Source organism: Pongo pygmaeus, chromosome 15 (genome assembly GCF_028885625.2).
Source record: "Pongo pygmaeus isolate AG05252 chromosome 15, NHGRI_mPonPyg2-v2.0_pri, whole genome shotgun sequence".
NCBI lineage: Eukaryota > Metazoa > Chordata > Mammalia > Primates > Hominidae > Pongo > Pongo pygmaeus.
The window spans coordinates 100,815,468-100,835,795 of record NC_072388.2 but is presented as its reverse complement, the minus strand read 5'-3'; the positions used below and the strand labels follow the sequence as shown (position 1 = coordinate 100,835,795).

At 46.3% G+C, this 20,328-nt stretch overlaps 1 protein-coding gene across 1 annotated transcript; it reads right to left on the bottom strand.

Moving 5' to 3' along the window:
- Positions 1-17,672: 17,672 nt before the first annotated feature.
- LOC129012209 (uncharacterized) lies at positions 17,673-19,750 on the bottom strand. Its single transcript, XM_054447665.1, has 4 exons — positions 19,700-19,750; positions 18,732-18,843; positions 18,224-18,412; positions 17,673-17,964 (listed from the first exon to the last, which is right to left on the bottom strand). Exons 1-4 carry the CDS (start codon positions 19,730-19,732, stop codon positions 17,954-17,956), a joined length of 345 nt encoding a protein of 114 aa, XP_054303640.1. The 5' UTR covers positions 19,733-19,750; the 3' UTR covers positions 17,673-17,953.
- Positions 19,751-20,328: the final 578 nt, after the last annotated feature.

The following is a 20,328-nucleotide window of genomic DNA, read 5'->3' as shown; positions in this document are numbered from 1 at the left end:
AGCAGGGTGGGGCATCACCTCACTGGGGAAGCTCAAGGGGACAGGGGATTTCCCTTTCCTAGCCAAGGGAAGCCATGATAGACTGTACCTGGAAAATCGGGACACTCCCACCCAAATACTGCACTTTTCCAATGGTCTTAGCAAATGGCACAGCAGGAGGTTATATCCCATGCCTGGCTTGGCGGGTCCCAAGCCCATGGAGCCTTGCTCACTGCTAGCACAGCAGTCTGAGATTGATCTGAGATTGAGGCAGCAACCTGGTAGTGGGAGGGGTGTCTGCCATTGCTGAGGCTTGAGTAGGTAAACAAAGTAGGTAAACAAAGCTTCCCTTGAGTAGTGAAGCTCAAACTGGGAGGAGCCCACCACAGCTCTGCAAGGCCTGCTGCCTCTGTAGACCCCACTTCTGCGGGGGCAGGGCATAGCTGAACAAAAGGCAGCAGAAACTCCTGCAGACTTAAACATCCCTGTCTGACAGCTCTCAAGAGAGCAGTGGTTCTCCCAGCATGGTGTTTGAGCTCTGAGAACAGACAGACTGCCTCCTCAAGTGGGTCCCTGACACCCATGTAGCCTAACCGGGAGACACCTCCCAGTAGGGGCCGACTGACTCCTCATACAGGAGGTTGCCCCTCTGGGATGAAGCTTCCAGAGGAAGGATCAGGCAGCAATATTTGCTGTTCTGCAATATTTGCTGTTGTGCAGCCTATGCTGGTGATACCCAGGCAAACAGAGTCTGGAGTGGACCTCCAGCAAACTCCAACAGACCTGCACCTGAGGGACCTGACTCTTACAAGGAAAACTAACAAACAGAAAGGAATAGCATCAACATCAACGAAAAGGACATCCACACCAAAACCCCATCTGTAGGTCACCAGCATCAAAGACCAAAGGTAGATAAAACCACAAAGATGGGGAGAAACTAGAGCAGAAAAGCTGAAAATTCTAAAACCAGAGCACCTCTTCTCCTTCAAAGGATCACAGCTCCTCACCAGCAATGGAACAAAGCTGGACAGAGAATAACTTTGACGAGCTGACAGAAGTAGGCTTCAGAAGGTCTGTAATAACAAACTTCTCCAAGCTAAAAGAGGATGTTTGAACCCATTGCAAGGAAGCTAAAAACCTTGGAAAAAGATTAGATGAATGGCTAATTAGAATAAGCAGTGTAGAGAAGAGCTTAAATAACCTGATGGAGCTGAAAACCATGGCATGAGAACTACGTGACACATACCTAAGCTTCAATAGCTGATTAGATCAAGTGGAAGAAAGGGTATCAGTGATTGAAGATCAAATTAATGAAATAAAGCGAGAGGAGAAGTTTAGGGAAAAAGAGTAAAAAGAAATGAACAAAGCCTCCAAGAAATTTGGGACTATGTGAAAAGACCAAATCTACATTTGATTGGTGTACCTGAAAGTGACAGGGAGAATGGAACCAAGTTGGAAAACACTCTTCAGGATATTATCCAGGAGAACTTCCCCAACCTAGCAAGGCAGGCCAACATTCAAATTCAGGAAATACAGAGAACACCACAAAGATACTCCTCGAGAAGAGCAACCCCAAGACATATAATTGTCAGATTCACCAAGGTTGAAATGAAGGAAAAAATGTTAAGGGCAGCCAGAGAGAAAGGTCGGGTTACCCACAAAGGGAAGTCTATCAGACTAACAGCGGATCTCTCGGCAGAAACCCTACAAGCCAGAAGACAGTGGGGGCCAATATTCAACATTCGTAAAGGAAAGAATTTTCAACCCAGAATTTCATATCCAGCCAAACTAAGCTTCATAAGTGAAGGAGAAATACAGTCCTTTACAGACAAGCAAATGCTGAGAGATTTTGTCACCACCAGGCCTGCCTTACAAGAGCTCCTGAAGGAAGCACTAAACATGGAAAGGAACAACTGGTACCAGCCACTGCAAAAACATGCCAAATTGTAAAGACGATTGATGCTAGCAAGAAACTGCATCAACTAACGAGCAAAATAACCAGCTAACATCATAATGACAGGATCAAATTCACACATAACAATATTAACCTTAAATGTAAATGGACTAAATGCCCCAATTAAAAGACACAGACTGGCACATTGGATAAAGAGTCAAGACCCATCAGTGTGCTGTATTCAGGAGACCCATCTCACGTGTGGAGACACACATATTCTCAAAATAAAGGGAAGGAGAAAGATCTACCAAGCAAATGGAAAGCAAAAAAATAGCAGGGGTTGCAATCCTAGTCTCTGATAAAACAGGCTTTAAACCAACAAAGATCAAAAGAGACAAAGAAGGCCATTACATAATAGTAAAGGGATCAATTCAATTCAACAAGAAGAGCTATCCCAAATATATATATACACCCAATACAGTAGCACTCAGATTCATAAAGCAAATCCTTAGAGACCTACAAAGAGACTTAGACTCCCACACAATAATAATGGGAGACTTTAACACCCCACTGTCAATATTAGACAGATCAATGAGACAGAAGGTTAACAAGGATATCCAGGACTTGAACTCAGCTCTGCACCAAGCAGACCTAATAGACATCTACAGAACTCTCCCCTCAAATCAAGAGAATATACATTTTTCTCAGCACCACATCACACTTATTCCAAAACTGACCACATAGTTGGAAGTAAAGCACTCCTCAGCAAATGTAAAAGAACAGAAATCACAACAAACTGTCTCTCAGACCACAGTGCAATCAAATTAGAACTCAGGATTAAGAAATTCACTCAAAACCACACAACTACGTGGAAACTGAACAACCTGCTCCTGAATGACTACTGGGTAAATAATGAAATGAAGGCAGAAATAAAGATGTCCTTTGAAACCAATGAGAACAAAGACACAACGTACCAGAATCTCTGGGACACATTTAAAGCAGCGTGTAGAGGGAAATTTTTAGCACTAAATTCCCACAAGAGAAAGCAGAAAAGCTCTAAAATCAACACCCTAACATCTCAATTAAAAGAACTAGAGAAGCAAGAGCAAACAAATTCAAAAGCTAGCAGAAGGCAAGAAATAACTAAGATCAGAGCAGAACTGAAGTAGATAGAGATGCAAAAAAACCTTCAAAAAATCAATGAATCCAGGAGCTGGTTTTCTGAAAAGATCAACAAAATTGATAGACCACTAGCAAGACTAATAAAGAAGAAAAGAGAGAAGAATCAAATAGATGCAATACAAAATGATAAAGGGGATATCACCACAGATCCCACAGAAATACAAACTACCATCAGAGAATAAACTAGAAAATCTAGAAGAAATGGATAAATTCCTGGACACATACACCCTCCCAAGACCAAACCAGGAAGAAGTTGAATCTCTGAATAGACCAATAACAGGCTCTGAAATCGAGGCAATAATTAATAGGCTACCAACCAAAAAAAGTCCAGGACCAGATAGATTCACAGCTGAATTCTACCAGAGGTACAAAGAGGAGCTGGTACCATTCCTTCTGAAACTATTCCAATCAATAGGAAAAGAGGGAATCCTCCCTAACTCATTTTATGAGGCCAACATCATCCTGATACCAAAGCCTGGCAGAGATACAACAAAAAAAGACAATTTTAGACCAATATCCCTGATGAACATCGATGTGAAAATTCTCAATAAAATACTGGCAAACCGAATCCAGCAGCACATCAAAAAGCTTATCCACCATGATCAAGCCGGCTTCATCCCTGGGATGCAAGGCTGGTTCAACATATGCAAATCAGTAAATGCAATCCATCACATAAACAGAACCAATGACAAAAACCACATGATTATCTCAATAGATGCAGAAAAGGCCTTTGACAAAATCCAACAACCATTCATACTAAAAACTCTCAATAAACTAGGTATTGATGGAACGTATCTCAAAATAATAAGAGCTATTTATGACAAACCCACAGCCAATATCATACTGAACGGGCAAAAACTGGAAGCATTCCCTTTGAAAAGTGGCACAAGACAGGGATGCCCTCTCTCACCTCTCCTATTCAACACAGTGTTGGAAGTTCTGGCCAGGGCAATCAGGCAAGATAAAGAAATAAAGGGTATTCAGTTAGGAAAAGAGAAAGTCAAATTGTCCGTTTGCAGATGACATGATTGTATATTTAGAAAACCCCAGTGTTCTCAGCCCAAAATCTCCTTAAGCTGATAAGCAACTTCAGCAAAGTCTCAGGATACAAAATCAGTGTGCAAAAATCACAAGCATTCCTATACACCATTAACACACAAACAGCCAAATCATGAGTGAACTCCCATTCACAACTGCTACAAAGAGAATAAAATACCTAGGAATCCAACTTACAAGGGATGTGAAGGACCTCTTCAAGGAGAACTACAAACCACTGCTCAACAAAATAAAAGAGGACACAAACAAATGGAAGAACATTCTATGTTCATGGATAGGAAGAATCAATATCATGAAAATGGCCATACTGCCCAAGGTAATTTATAGATTCAATGCCATCCCCATCAAGCTACCGATGACTTTCTTCACAGAATTGGAAAAAACTACTTTAAAGTTCATATGGAACCAAAAAAGAGCCACATTGCCAAGACAATCCTAAGCAAAAAGAACAAATCTGGAGGCATCACGCTACCTGACTTCAAGCTATACTACAAGGCTACAGTAACCAAAACAGCATGGTACTGGTACTAAAACAGAGAGATAGACCAATGGAACAGAACAGAGGCCTCAGAAATAACACCACACATCTACAACCATCTGATCTTTGACAAACCTGGCAAAAACAAGAAATGGGGAAAGGATTCCGTATTTAATAAATGGTGCTGGGAAAACTGGCTAGCCATATGTAAAAAGCTGAAACTGGATCCCTTCCTTACACATTATACAAAAATTAATTTGAGATGGATTAAATACTTAAATGTTAGACCTAAAACCATAAAAACCCTAGAAGCAAACCTAGGCAATACCATTCAGGACATAGGCATGTGCAATTTCATGACTAAAACACCAAAAGCAATGGCAACAAAAGCCAAAATAGACAAATGGGATCTAATTAAACTAAAGAGCTTCTGCACAGCAAAAGAAACTACCATCAGAGTGAACAGGCCACCTACAGAATGGGAGAAAATTTTTGCGATCTACCCATCTGACAAAGGGCTTATATGCAGAATCTACAAAGAACTTAAATTTACAAGAAAAAAAATAACCCCATCAAAAAGTGGGCAAAGGATATGAACAGACACTTCTCAAAAGAAGACATTTATGCAGCCAACAGACACATGAAAAAATGTTCATCGTCACTGGTCATCAGAGAAATGCAAATCAAAACCACAATGAGATAGCATCTCACACCAGTTAGAATGGCAATCATTAAAAAGTCAGGAAACAACAGATGCTGGAGAGGATATGGAGAAATAGGAATGCTTTTACACTGTTGGTGGAGTGTAAACTAGTTCAACCATTGTGGAAGACAGTGTGGCAATTCCTCAAGGAGCTAGAATTAGAAATACCATTTGGCGCAGAGATACCATTACTGGGTATATACCCAAACGATTATAAATCATGCTACTGTAAAGACACATACACACATATGTTTATTGCGGCACTATTCACAATAATGAAAACTTGGAACAACCCAAATGTCCATCAGTGATAGACTGGATTAGGAAAATGGCGCATATACACCATGGAATACTATGCAGCCATAAAAAAGGATGAGTTCATGTCCTTTGCAGGGACATGGATGAAGCTGGAAACCATCATTCTGAGCAAACTGTCACAAGGGCAGAAAACCAAACACCGCATGTTCTCACTCATAGGTGGGAATTGAACAATGAGAACACATAGACACAGGGTGGGGAACATCACAAACTGGGGCCTGTCGTGGGGTAGAGGGCAGGGGGAGGGATAGCATTAGGAGAAATACCTAATGTAAATGACGAGTTAATGGGCACAGCAAACCAACATGGCACGTGTATACCTATGTAACAAACCTGTTCATTGTGCACATATACCCTAGAACTTATGTATAATAAAAAATGAAATAAAATGTAAAGTTCCATGTTTAATTAACACTAGCCATATTTCGAGTGCTTATAGCCACGTGGCGAGTTGACAGCATAGACACAGAAGAGTCTCATTGTCACAGAAAATTCTATGGACAAAGCTGGATTAGACTCTATGGGGTGCCTGCTAGAGGATGTTGGCTATATTAGCTACGATGGTCAGGGAAGGTTGCTCTGAGAAGGTAAATTTGAACTGGGACCTGACAAGGGAGTCAGCCATGTGAGACACTGGGAGAGAGCACTGGCACCTGAGGACCAGCTGGTGCGAAGGCCCTGGGGCATAGATAACATCTAACTTAGGCCATCAAAGGAATGCTCTGGCTAATGGGTGGGGGTGGATGTATATGAAGGTGGGATGGAATGGGGTGGGCAGAGGAAGCAGGGATGCTAGTTTTCAGCTTTCATTAGTGGTCTTGGCTGACATAAATTTGACTTGGGCTATTTTCTCTGCTACACATTGCTGCTCCTATTGCCCTGGATGATTTTGTGTTCTCATTCTGCTACCGAGATGATACCAACCAGCATGATACTACTGTGTTAAAAAACTGCTGTTTGAATCAGCTTTGCTATGGAGAGGAAGAACCTGTTACAGTTGTGGGCTTTTTCTGCTTTTTTCAAAACTTAACTGACTCCAAAAGTAAAATATTTACTGCACAAACCTTAGCAAGTGCAGGTAAACAAGAGAAAGGAAAGTAAAAAAAATTTATAATCCCTTCTCCTAAAGGCAATTATTGTTCTCATTTTGTGTATCTGTTTCCACTTTTTTGTATGCATTTTTAAATTTGTTTTTTGTTTTGTTTTTGAGACAGAGTCTTGCTCTGTCGCCCAGGCTGGAGTGGAGTGGCGTGATCTTGGCTCATTGCAAAGGCTCCTGGGTTCAAGCAATTCTAGTGTCTCAGCCTCCTGAGTAGCTGGAATTACAGGCGTGCGCCACCACACCCGGCTAATTTTTTGTGTTTTTAGTAGAGATGGAGTTTCACCATGTTGGCCAGGATGGCAGGCTGGTCTTGAACTGCTGACCTCAAGTGATCCACCCACCTCAGCCTCCCAAAGTGGTGGGATTACAAGTGTGAGCCACCGTGCCCAGCCTCTATGCATTTTTTTCATTGACACATATGTAATTATACTAAACCTAGTTTTGCATCTGAGTTACACTCAACATACTGTGAGCAAGTGGTGGCACCCTTAACCCACAGCCATGGACCTTATGGATGCTTCTACCGGGGAAACTGTTTTTTTGTTTCATCTTCCTCCCTCATAGCATCATCCTAGTTATCCTTTTGGGGTACCCAGTTGGAGGATCAATAGTTGTTTTAAATGATCCCATATCTCTGATAATTTCTTACCTGATTCCCTTCTCTAATGAATTCTGCCTGTGGTTACCAGTTAGTGTCCTCTACATGGGCTGGATCATGCCACATCCCTCCTCAGGCACCTTCAATAGTACTGATATGGTTTGGCTCTGTGTCCACATCCAAATCTCATCTTGAGTTGTAATGCGCACATGTTGAGGGAGGGACCTGATGGGAGGTGATTGGATCGTGGGGGCAGCTTCCCCCATGCTGTTCTCATGATACTGAGGGAGTTCTCGTGAGATCTGATGGTTTTAAAAGTGGCAGTTTTTCCTGTGCTCTTTCTTCTGCTTTGCTGTGGCAAGACATGCTTTGTTTCCCTTTTGCCTTCTGTCACAATTGTAAGCTTCCTGAGGCCTTCCCAGCTATGTGGAACTGTGAGTCAATTAAACCTCTTTTGTTTATAAATTACCCACTCTCTGGTAGTGTCTTTATAGCAGTGTGAAAATGGACTAATACACAGAATTGGTACTGGAAGTGGGGCACTGCTATAAAGATAATCTGAGGCTGGGTGTGGTGGCTCACGCCTGTAATCCTAGCACTTTGGGAGGGCAAGGTGGACGGATTCCCTGAGCTCAGGAGTTTGAGACCCGCCTGGGCAACATGGTGAGACCCCATCTCTACTAAAAATACAAAAAAAAAAAAAAATTAGCTGGGGGTGGTGGCCCATGCCTGTAACCCCAGCTACTTGGGAGGCTGAGGCATGAGAATCGCTTGAACCTGGGAGGTGGAGGTTACAGTGAGCCAAGATTGCACCACTGCACTCCAGCCTGGGTGACAGGGTGAGATTCTGTCTCAAAAAAAAAAAAAAGATAGCCTGAAAATGTGTAAGTGACTTTGGAACTGAGTAATGGGCAGAGGTTAGAACAATTTGGAGGGCTCAGAAGAAGACAGGAAGATGTGGGAAGGTTTGGAACTTCCTAGAGACTTGTTGAATAGTTTTGACCAAAATGTTGATAGTGATATGGACAGTGAAGTCCAGGCTGAGGTGGTCTCAGATGAAGAAGAGGAACCTGTTGGGAACTGGAGTCAAGGTCACTCAGGCTATGCTTTAGCAAAGAGACTGGTGGCCTTTTGCCCCTGCCTTAAAGATCTGTGGAACTTTGAACTTGAGAGAGATGATTTAGGATATCTGGTGGAAGAAATTTCTAAGCAGCAAAGTATTCAAGATGTGACCTGGCTTATTCTGAAAGTGTTCAGTATGCATTCAGAAATAGATGGTTTGAAATGAGAACTTATGTTTAAAAGGGAAGCAGAGCATAAAGGTTTGGAAAATTTGCAGCCTGACCGTGTAGAAAAGAAAAACCCATTTTCTGGGGAGGAATTCAAGCCAGCTGCAGAAATTTGCATAAGCAATGAGGAGCTGAAAGTTAATAGCCAATACAATGGAGAAGATATCTTCAGGGCTTGTCAGAGACCTTTATGGCAGCCCCTCCCATCAAAGCCTGGAGACCTAGGATGGAAAAATGGTTTCCTGGGCTGGGCCCAGGGCTCTGCTGCTCTGTGCAACCTCAGGAGTTGGTGTCCTGTGTCCCAACAACCACTCCATCTCTGGCCATGGCTAGAAGGAACCAAGGTGCAGCTTGGGCCATGGCCTCAGAGGTTGCAAGCCCAAGCCTTGGCAGCTTCCACATGGTGTTAGGCCTTTGGGTGTGCGGAAGACAAGAGTTGAGCTTCAGGAGCCTCCGCCTAAATTTCAGATGATTTGAAATGTCTAGATGTCCAGGCAGAAGTCTGCAGAGGGGTGGAGCCCTCACGGAGAACCTCTATTAGGGCAATGCAGAGGGGAAATGTGGGGTTGGAGCCCCCACACAGAGTCCCCACTGGGGCACTGCCTCGTGGAGCTATGAGAAGACAGCCACTGTCCTCCAGGCTCCAGAATGGTAGATTCACTGACAGCTTGCACTATGCACCTGGAAAAGCTGCAGGCACTCAATGCCAGCCTGTGAAAGCAGCCATGGGGGCTGTACCCTGTAGAGCCACAGGAGTGGAGCTGCCCAAGGCCTTGGGAGCCCACTCCTTGCATGAGCATGCCCTGGATGTGAGACATGGAGTCAAAGAAGGTCATTCTGGAGCTTTAAGATTTAATAAGAGCTCTGCCTGGTTTTGGACTTGCAAGGGGCCTGTGGCTCCTTTGTTTTGGTGAATTTCTCCTATTTGGAATGGGAACATTTACCCAATGCCTTTACCCCCATTGTATCTTGGAAGCAACTAAATTGTTTTTGATTTTACAGGCTCATGAAGGCAAGGCAGAAGGGACTTGCCTTATTTCAGATGAGACTTTGGACTTGGACTTTTGAGTTAATGATGGAATGAGTTAATACTTTCGGGGAACTGTTGGGAAGACATGATTGGTTTTGAAATGTGAAGAGGACATGAGATTTGGGAGGGGCCGGGGTGGAATGACATGGTTTGGCTCTGTGTCCCCACCCAAATCTCATCTCAAATTGTAATCTCCATGTGTTGAGGGAGGGACCTGGTGGGAGGTCATTGGATCATGGGGACAGTTTCCCCCATGCTGTTCTCATGATAGTGAGGGAGCTCTCATGAGATCTGATGGTTTAAAACTGGTAGTTTTTCCTGCGTGCTCTCTCTCTCCTGCTTCACGTGGTAAGACATGCCTTGCTTCCCCTCCACCTTCTGCCATGATTGTAAGTTTCCCGAGGCCTCCCCAACCATGTTGAACTGTGAGTCAATTAAACCTCTTTTGTTTATAAATTACCCAGTCTCAGGTAGTGTCTTTATAGCAGTGTGAAACTGACTAAGACAGCACAAATAAGATGCATCCAGCTCCTCAGCAGGCCAGCAGGACCCTCTGAGCTCCGACTTTGCTTCCACTCCCTCTGCATCTCACAAGGCCCCTCGTCCTCCCTGGCATCCCCAGCCCACATGGGCCTGCCTCTGCTCTTGCCTGCCTCTGCACTGGCCTTTCCCGACTTCCTCACCTACTGAAGTTCCACCCCATTCCAAATGCCTCTGTCAGTCTTCCTGTTGGAGTCACTCCCTCCTCTGGATTCCAAGGACAGCATCTCTGCACTTCTGGGAAGTGTTTTCTCTGTCCTCTCCTGAATCCTTGCAGGCTGCTTGTCTGCGTACAACCCTCACCTCCTGCTCCATTGTGCTGAGACGACCACGTCAGCCCAGTGTGCACAGCCAGGCTATGTTCACACCCACCTCCTCCACTTCCTAGTCCCCTTTGCAAGGAAGTGACTGAAACTGCATGCCACAGTTGCTGCATCTGCAAGGTGGGCGAATGATTGTGCCGCCTTTGTAGACTGCTATGAGAATGAAAGGAAAAGACGTGATTCGTTATGAATCTCCCTTTTCATGAATCTGTAATCCCTTTGGGGGCAGGAATGATGGAATATTCATCTTGGTGCCTCCATCTGCACCCCCAACCTAGCACAGCACCTGGTGTACAGTAGTCACTCAATAAACAATTGTGGCGCTGGGCTGTCAGTTAAGGTTGTGCACTCCTTGTGTGACGAGCCCTTCCTGTATTTCCATAGGACCTGGGATATTTTAGGTACTCAGTAAATATGTTTTGAATCAAACATGGATGTATGCTTTCCTGGAAATTGAAAACATGCCCTCACTTTTTTCTCACAGGTCAGGATACTGTGGCCAGGTGCTAATTCATGCTGGCTTCTTTGCCCTGAAGGAGCAAAGAAAAGTGGCATGAAGACAAAAGGGGCCATATGCCCAGCAGATTTCACTGAGACACTTGGCATCTATAATTATTCACTGTTTGCAGGGAAAAGACGGCATTATAATTTATGCGCTTGGCATTCTCATTCTTGTCGTGCTGAAAACCTTCTGCCCAGCAGCACACAATGTCCACATGCTGCAGGGACTGATTTCTTTCTCTCTCTCTTTCCTTCCTTTTCTCCCTCTCCCCTCTCTGTTCTCTCCTTTCCCACTTCCCCTCCCCCTTTCCACTTCCCCCCTCTCCTCTCCCTTTCTTTCTAATAATGCAGAACTCTCAAAAGGCCAGTTTAAAATGAGTTTCAAATGAGCTCCTAGAATTATTAAGATCCTGCATGATGCATTACAGAAAATATCTTTTATCTGCAGTTGGCTACACCCAGAAAATATAACCTCACCTCAAAAATTGTCTAAAGCCATGATCTGTATCCATGCAAGAGGGGAGGGGTCATGAAAGCAAACGAGATGCCATCCCTTCGGGCTCAATATTCTACACCCTACAGAACAGGCCAAGCCTGTCGTGGCGCTAAATAAATGAGGTTATTTTGGACCCAAACTATGATTAGTTCTTCTGGATGTTGCTGAAGACTATAAAATATTCAGCACACCCACGTTCAGACTTGTATACTGAATAATTTGTAACCATTATGAATCTGTATTAAATCAATTATTTAGGCATTTATTAAGCACCTACAACGTGCTTAGTGATTAGCTAGGAGCTGTGAGGACTGTAGCAGTCTGAGATGATTCCGTTTACATGGTGGCTGGGAGAATAACTTATGTAAAGGAAGCAAGTAAAGGACTTTATGTAGGTTGGTGGTGCAGACCCCTAGTGCTCAAGCATGGTCCCTGGCACACTGTCGGTGCTCAATGATTGCTCATGGCATGAATGAATCCGTGGCACTTGCCCTTTACAGAGCACCACCATGTGGCTGTCTCATTTCAGGAAGTCAACAGGGCAGGTGGGTTTGTTGCTAGGGCTGCCTTAAGAAGGTCCCACGGATGGGGGCTGAAACAGCACATGTTTATTGTCTGACAGCTCTGGAGGCTGGAAGTCCAAGATCAAGGCATTGGCAGGGCTGGCTCCTTCTGAAGGCAGTGACAGGGTCTGCTCTGGGCCTCTCTCTGTGGCTTGTAGATGACATCTTCTCCCTGTGTTTCTTCACATTGTCTTCCCTCAATGCCCGTCTGTTTCCATGTCCAAATTTCCCCTTTTTGTAGGGACACCAATCATGTCACACTAGGGCCCATCCTAATGACCTCACTTTACCTTGATGACCTCTGTAAAGACCCTATGCCCAAATATGGTCACATTTTCAGGTTCTGTGGGTTAGGACTGCAACAGATCTTTTTTGGGGGAACACAACTCAACCCATAACAGCAGGGGCGGTTACTTGTGCTGTGGGGTCCAGGAAAGTTAAAAGCTTGTCTAGGGTTGCATGACTAGGCTGAGCCCACATTGGAGTCTTTTGGCGGGAGCCTGTGCTTTCCCCACTGTCTCCTGAGGCCCCTCCACGAGGACTAGCCAAAGGGACCACAAGTGCAGAGTGGAGGTGCAGAGCAAGGGCCAGCCGTGCCTGGAGGGAGCAGGAGCCACTGGGAGGAGACCCCCAACGGGACCCCAGTGGGACCTATGTGGCATTCAAGAGCCTTTCCAGACTCATGTCGAAATTGAGATTGCTGGACCAGTTTCTTCCAAGGATGAAATCCGTTGTGATCAGGTTCTAAAATTAGGGTTAGCATTTGGGGGTGAGGAATTCCAGGATCCCAGATACTTGGTATGGGCTCCAGGTGGGCTTATGCCCTTGGCCCTCCCAGCTAAGTGGCTCTGCTGGAGGTGGTGGACCATAGTGGAGCTCTCAAAGGGGCTGATGTGATCTGGGGGTTGAGGGAGAAGAACTGAGCAGTTTAGGTTTTTCACAGGGGGAAAAAGGGGGAGGGAGATTGACTAGGAGTCCAAAGGTGGGGCTGGGGGAGTAATACATTGAGAAAATCGGTCAGTCCTGAGTCTCTAGTGCTGGAAGTCTTGGAAAAGTTCGAAGTTATGAATTTGGGCTGCGGAGAGAGGTTTCCTGGAACAGAGAAAATAGAAGGCAGAAGGGACTTCTCATGCACGATGAAAGCCCTTGGGAGAAATGAATCCTGAGCTGTCTTTCTAGGAAGGTGGGTCAGGCTAAGGGAGAGCTGGGTGTGTCCCCAGCATCCAGGTTGGCATATGGGCCTCTCGGAAGAGGTCCCACCCAGCAGGCCAGGTGCACCTCCTGCCCATCAAAGTGCAGGTGCCCCAGGTGGGAGCCTCAGAGTTCTTGCTTCCCCCTGCTCTGTCCTCTCTCCCACCCGCAGATGTGAGGGGGAATGCAAGCAGAAGGGGATGACGGATTGCAGCTTCTTGCAAAGTGCTTGTGACCTGTTAGGAAAGCAGCAGTTTGGAGGCAGGCAGTGTTCCGAGCAGCCTTTGGTAAAGCGCTCACCTGGAGAACAGCATCAGCTTCCCAGCTGGGTCCCAGCCAGGCTCCTGCATCCGTTAGGCTCAGGACAAAGCATCTCATGAGTCTCCACAAAAGTCAGGGGCCAAAAAAAAAAAAAAAAAAAAAACCCACATACGGGGTTAGCTGATTTTATGCCGATTTCTTTAATTGGTTAAATTGAGTATTAACATAAAGCTATCTTGAAAACAATCACTGGGTTAAATTTTCCTACTTTGCAAGGATTCCTGAGGATAAAGTATCACCTTTAAACTTGAGCGTTTGGGGGTCTCGGCCCAGGGCTCTGTGCCTTTGAGGGTCCCACTCTGGTCTGCCTCCTCCAGCAGAACCACTTAGCTGAGAGGGCCAAGGGCACGAGCCCACCTGAAGCCCACACCAGGTGTCTGGGATCCTGGGATTCCTCACCCTCAAACCCTAAGCCTTTTTCTAAGGACTGTGCAGACCTCTTCCCTGGTCTCCCGTGTGGGCAGACCACACTGCTGGAATGTTCACCCTGGACCTGAGGTGGGGTGGGGTTGGGAGAGCTGATTAAGGGGCAGGGTGGATGGAGCTCGGACATGAGGGCCGAGACGCCCACAGCCATGCATGTGAGGCCTTTGCAGATGTGGGCCAGCCTCCGTGTGTACCCTTGTCCCAGCCTCATGAAGATGAGGAGTGAGTCTGTAGGTGTGCATAGTCATTGTCCACAGATCACAGCCAAGAGTCGATGAAATGTACTACAGCCAAGGAACTTCAGAAAAAAATTAAATTTTTTTTTCCAAATACATATTCTAGCATGGAAGAATGACATTTCAAATATAGATTGTGCTGTTGACCAACAGAAAGAAACGGAAGCAAAATTAACACAGGTAGAGAGTTTATTTGGGCCACAGTTGAGGACTGCAGTCCAGGAAGCACTCCCAAGTTACCTTGGAAAGTGCTCCAGAGAAGAGAGGCTTGAGCTTTTAAATACAAGAGGACAAATCAGGAAAGGGGTGATTGCAAAATTGTTTTTCAGGAATTCTCATCGGTTTACAGAAATAACATTGATGAGTGATTTTCTATACGTTGTTGAACTACAGGGCATGGGTTATGGTCTCCAGTGTGTGGTATTGTTAGGTTCATCCATAGCTACTGGTACCAGTCAGCCTAGAGCCCACACAGCAAGTGGCCTCAGGAGATTTCTTTTCTCAGGTGGGGCAGTGAGATGTGACAGCTGTCTCATTCCAGTGCCTCTCTAGGCCTGATCATTTAAAGGGGGCTCGCCTTCCTCAGATAAAAAGTTTCTTTTCTTTGTAGTGGGTACAGTTCAATGTGCTGGGTCTGATGCACACTGGGGCTTCTCAAACTCTGAATCCTGCAGCTTCTGAAGTGGCCACCATGCCCTCCCCAGAATCCACTTCTTTTTCCTTCAATTCCACTGTGCCCAGCAGCCAGCACCACCCCTTGAAAACCCAAATCTTAGCTGAGCCCGGTGGCTTACGCCTGTAATCCCAGCACTTTGAGATGCCAAGGCAGGCAGATCGCCTGAGGTCAGGAGTTCAAGACCAGCCTGGCTGACATAGCAAAATCCTGTCTCTACTTAAAAATACAAAAATACAAAAATTAGCATGGTGGTGGGCGCCTGTAGTCCCAGCTACACAAGAGGCTGAGGCAGGAGGATTGCTTGAAACCGGAAGGTAGAGGTTGTAGTGAACCGAGATTGCGCCACTGCACTCCAGCCTGGGTGACAGAGCGAGACTCCATGTCAGAAAAACACCCCGAAACCAAAAAAAAAACAAAAACCAAAAACTCCAAAATCTTATGGTATTACTGCCCTCCTGAAATCCCTTTAGTAGCTTGCCACGGCCCTCAGGATGAAGTTCCACCCCTGGCTTGGCTCCCCAGGCCCTTGGCCATCTGGTTTCCACTGACTTCAGCTTCATCTCTTCCCCTCCCCGCCCAGCCTTAGTTACACCGCTCGCAGCGCTCCTTGGGTTTCCACAGCTGCACCCCTGCTGGAGGCCTCATGTCACCCCACGTCCCCTTGCGTCCCCCCGCATCCCCCCGCATCCCTCCGCCTCAGGCCGCTCTGGCTGCTTCCTTCTCTAACACATGACTTGGGCTTTTCCTGGATTCGCTTAGCCCTGTTCTTCCCTTTTCCCTGTTACCGCCTGTCCCTGTGGGCAGGGATGACTCTTCTCCACCCACCTGTGACCTGTGGAGGTCACAGCTGCGTCTGAATCATCTCCCTGCCCTGGGCACAGCTTGGAGCACACTCAGAAGTGGGCCTTCAGTGCTGAGGATGGGAGTCTAAAAAATGCGTGAATTCTAACCCAACCCTGTTGCTAGAAGACTAGAAACTAGCCTTAAAAATGATCTCTCATGAGTTTCCTTTGGGAGGGAATGGCCTTGGCATAGAGCCCCGTGCTGGTTATGGGAGGAACCCTCACTGTCACGCTGGGCCACACCGTGTGGAGCCTGTCCCCCAGGTGGAGCCTTTGTTGTCTTCTGTGTCTGGTGCGGCTCCGAGGAGCACTGAGTGACCTGAAAGCCCCGAGCATGCTGTGCACTCGCCTTCTTTCCTTTCATGCCACATCTCTGTGGATTTGACTCTCAAAGAAATAGCCTAAGGCTGCTGCATGTGAATCTCAACTGCAGTCTGTTTGCCATGCTGAAAGACGGACATGGGAAAATCAACCTGCACCTCTGGGAAAATGCTATTTTCTGGGGAGCTAATCTACTCAGCTTCAGGAGCAGCAAGGGTTACTTGGAGGATGAATCTGCCCCGAAATATGGCAAAGTCACTCTTACTGGGAAAGTGGGAAGAAGATTAATCTGAATAGTAAGAAGTCAGAATTATGGATTATTATCGTCCAAGAAAATGCATGCTCATTAATTGTAAGTTCGTAACACAGACAGTGATGCCGCTAGAGTCACAAAGAATCATCCAGCAGGCCTCCTTAGAGACGAAGTTTAAGGAAAACACAATGATTTACTATTCATACTTGGAAGGTAGGTGTGGCAGGTTTCACTTTCCAAGGTGGCCGGAATAAGGCCTCCCATCCTGCTTGCCGTTTTTACAATGTGGCAATGACAGTCCTCCTGTTGAGAGGTAGGACTATGTTCCCTTCCTTGAAACCGGGCCGGCCTGTGAGTGTGGTAAAACTTACACGACTGATGAGACTAGGCCGTAAAAGGCAATGCACCTTCTGCCCACCTCTCTCAGGACGCTGGGCCTCAGAACACAGCCGCCATGCTAGGAGGAAGCCCAGTCCACGCGCAGAGGCCAGCACTCCCAGCCGGGATCCCAGCCAACAGGCAACACCAATGCCAGCTGTGTGAGTGAGGAAGCCTTCAGATGACTCAAACACAAGCCACTGACTGCAACTGGATGAGATACCCAGATAAGCTGAACCTAGTCAGCCTCCAGGGCTGGGGGAAATAGTCACCCAATGCTTGTTACAAAACACTCATGGCTGTCTTAAGCCACTTGGTTCTGGGGTGATTTATTAGCCAGCAAGAAGTAACTGGAAGTCCGGGCGTGGTGGCTGATGCCTGTAATCCCAGGACTTTGGGAGGGCAAGGCGGGCAGATCACCTGAAGTGAGGAGTTCGAGACCAGCCAATGCATGGTGAAACCCCACCTCTACTAAAAGTATAAAAATTAGCCGGGTGTGGTGGCACATGCGTGTAATTCCAGCTACTTGGGAGGCTGAGGCATGAGAATTGCTTGAACCTGAGAGGCACAGGTTGCAGTGAGCCAATATTGCGCTGCTGCACTCCAGCCTGGGCAACACAGCGAGACTCTGTTAAAAAAAAAAAAAAAAGTAACTGGAATAAAATGAAAATGGTGCTTATAGGACGTGAGCCAAGCAGATACACGCAGTTGATTTTGTACAGTTGTTTACACAATGCACGCTTCTACATGCACGTGTACCTTGCATATTGGATGCATAATTACATCTGCGCCACTTAACTTTCAGACGCTCTCCGAGATGGGTGGGGGGTGCGATGGCACAGAAATGCATTACGTTGTCAGAGTCAAGGCCCCCCTGACAATGTGGGTGCTCATTAGTTAAGCAGATATTATTAGGCATGTTTACCTGAGAGGAGAGGAACATTCTGTGAAATAATAAATCTGCTGGTTTCTATTCTTCTCCCTTTGCAGACTGAGTTTTTATTATTTTGGTCCCAGTACCCATTAGAAACACACAGTGTCTAAATATTGAAATGCTTTGCTTCAAAAGCTGCTAAGATGCAGTGGCAAAGGTAGCCTTGCAATGAGGTTTTATCTCCAGAGTCCCAAGTTTTTGAGACAAATCCAATGACGCAGGTCTTGTGGTCAAAGGTGATGCAATGGCGCTCCGGGAACAACATCAGGCTCTGTGACTTGGGTGCCTTCTGGGTGTGTGGCGTGTTCCCGGTCTGGCAATCCCTAGAACAACCCTATGAGGTGGTAATTATTATTCTCATGCTGCAGGGGATATCTCCTACCTCCTATGTGGACTCAGGTCTCGTGGGGCTTAATGCTTTTAAATTTGAGCTGACTTTTGAAGGGAAAAGACTACAAAATTATGAATACAAAATGAGGTTAAGGTCTTGGGAGGGGCCCGTGCAAGCTGGGGGCTCTGCAGGTAAGCTTGTTTAGCTTCCCAGCAAATCCACCTCTGAGCTTGCAAATTATAAAGCTGGAATTTGAACTCACATCTGCTGGATGCAAAGTCCGAGGTCTTCCTGTAGCATGACCATCTTCCTGTGTGATGAGAAACATCAGGCTGCTGAGGCCAAACAGTGGGTGTGTCACTTTCCAATGAGGCAGGTGTGCGGGACAGGAAGTGGGAGGTGCTCCTTGCAGGGGAGAGGCTGCTGCCAACATCGCAGCTGGTACCTGTCCCTGAGAATGGTTTGGCAGGTGGGGGCCACTTGAAGTCTCTGCTCCTACACCCCGTCACCCTTCCCAGGCTGCTTTCAGAGGAGGGCAAAGGGTATTCATTCCAGCCTCCAATTTCTTCCTCCCACTCCTCGAAAGCATTTAAGTGAGGAAGGCAGGGAAAACGTAGATGATTCTACTATTGACAGGAGGCCTTTTTTTCCTGCTGGAAGTAAAAGGAGACACTCTAGCTGGGCAGCCGGTCCCACCCTCCAGGGCTCCATCTGGCCTGGCCGAGGCTGGCCAGCCCCTGCTGTGCATGGAGGGGTGCTGGGAAGCCTACCTTGCTTCACACTTTCCTCTTCCACACCCGGCCTCTGACTCATGCCTGAAACGCCTCCGTTCAAGCAATTCTTCCTTTTATTGTGAAGCACTGCTCTCTTCCGGCTCCTCCTCTAAGTCACCACGCAGGGGAGACTTAAGGGAAGGGTTATTTCCCCACCGTGTTCAGGGACAACCCTGTGATCATGGTTTTGGTCACATAGCTTCCAAGTGAGTGTTGTGCAAACATTTGCTAGGATCTCTCGGGGAGCGTGTTAGAAAAGAAACTCCTGAGCCTGCTCCAGAGCTTCTGTTCAGCAGGCCTGAGGTGGGACCAGACACCTGCCTTTTCAGCAAGCCTCCCCCACCTCTGAGGATGCACCCCAAAGCTAGAGAATTCCTGCTCTGAGCCATCTCTGAAAGCACCAAGAGCCAGGTTTGGTTTTTTGTTGTTGTTGTTATTATTATTATTTTTTAATTACACCCAGACCTGGGTACCTGAGCAATCACTGTCTCTGGAATCAGTGCAAAGTTACTGGGAGCTGCAGAGGCCCAGACAGACTGGAAGGAGGGGAGAGCTTGGCTCTAACCCATGCAGCCTCCCCATTGCCCACGTCCACCCCCAGACCACCTCCCTGCAATCGACCACGAGCTTTGTAGAGGGCAGGCATGCCCCAGGGGCTCTCAGCATCACCCCCCCGCCCCTACCTGTGACCAGAGTCTCCCTGGACTCTCGGCTCTGTCTTCCCGACTCGAGGAGCCTGCCAGGCCCCACCTGGGTACCCTGTCCATACTGTGGCCTGGAAACCCTGTCAAGAAAGGAAGCTGGGTTAATTGCAGGCTCACTTTATTTTCCACATTCTCAGAAATCATTGTGCCTAGTTGCCTGATATCCAGTGTATTAGTCTGTCCTCATGCTGCTGATAAAGATATACCCGAGACTGGGTAAATTATAAGGAAAAAGAGGTTTAATAGGTTTAATGGACTCACAGTTCCACAGGCCTGGGGAAGCCTTGCAATCATGGCAGAAGGTGAAAGGCACATCTTATATGGTGATGGACAAGACAGAATGGAACCAAGTGAAGAGGGAAACCCCTTATAAAACCATCAGATCTCATGAGACTTGTTCACTACCATGAGAACAGTATGGGGGAAACCACCCCCATGATTCAAATATCTCCCACCAGGTCCCTCCCACAACACATGGGAATTATGGGAGCTACAATTCAAGATGAGATTTGGGTGGGGACATAGCCAAACCATATCATCCAGTGTCTTGAGAACTCTTGTTTTATATATTTGGTCCAATTTATTTTGATTTTTTTCAGGCAGGAGAGGAAATCCAGTCTCTACATTCCATCTTATTTGGGAGTGAAAGTGTTCATTTTCTTTTAAAACAGACAATATCCTTCCAAATCTATAGTTAGTTGACTCATCCATCACTCATCCATAACCACTGTTAATATTTTGGCCTACACTCTAAGATTTTTTTTTCTGTGCATATGTGTGCATGTAGCAGGGTCACAAAATCACTCACAATACATCAGATGTGCAAAGAAAATAGAGTGTCTTCATTTTCCTACTTAATTAATCTGATCTTTCTTGAAAGGTACTCTCTG

Coding starts and splice junctions, on each gene's coding strand:
- LOC129012209 (XM_054447665.1), bottom strand. CDS start 19,732: ATGATTGCAAGGCTTCCCCAGGCCTGTGGAACT. Junction 18,844..19,699: donor TTCCCCAGGCCTGTGGAACT/GTGAGTCCATTA, acceptor GTGGTGACTTAG/AGGAGGAGCCGGAAGAGAGC. Junction 18,413..18,731: donor AGAGGAAAGTGTGAAGCAAG/GTAGGCTTCCCA, acceptor AACCATTCTCAG/GGACAGGTACCAGCTGCGAT.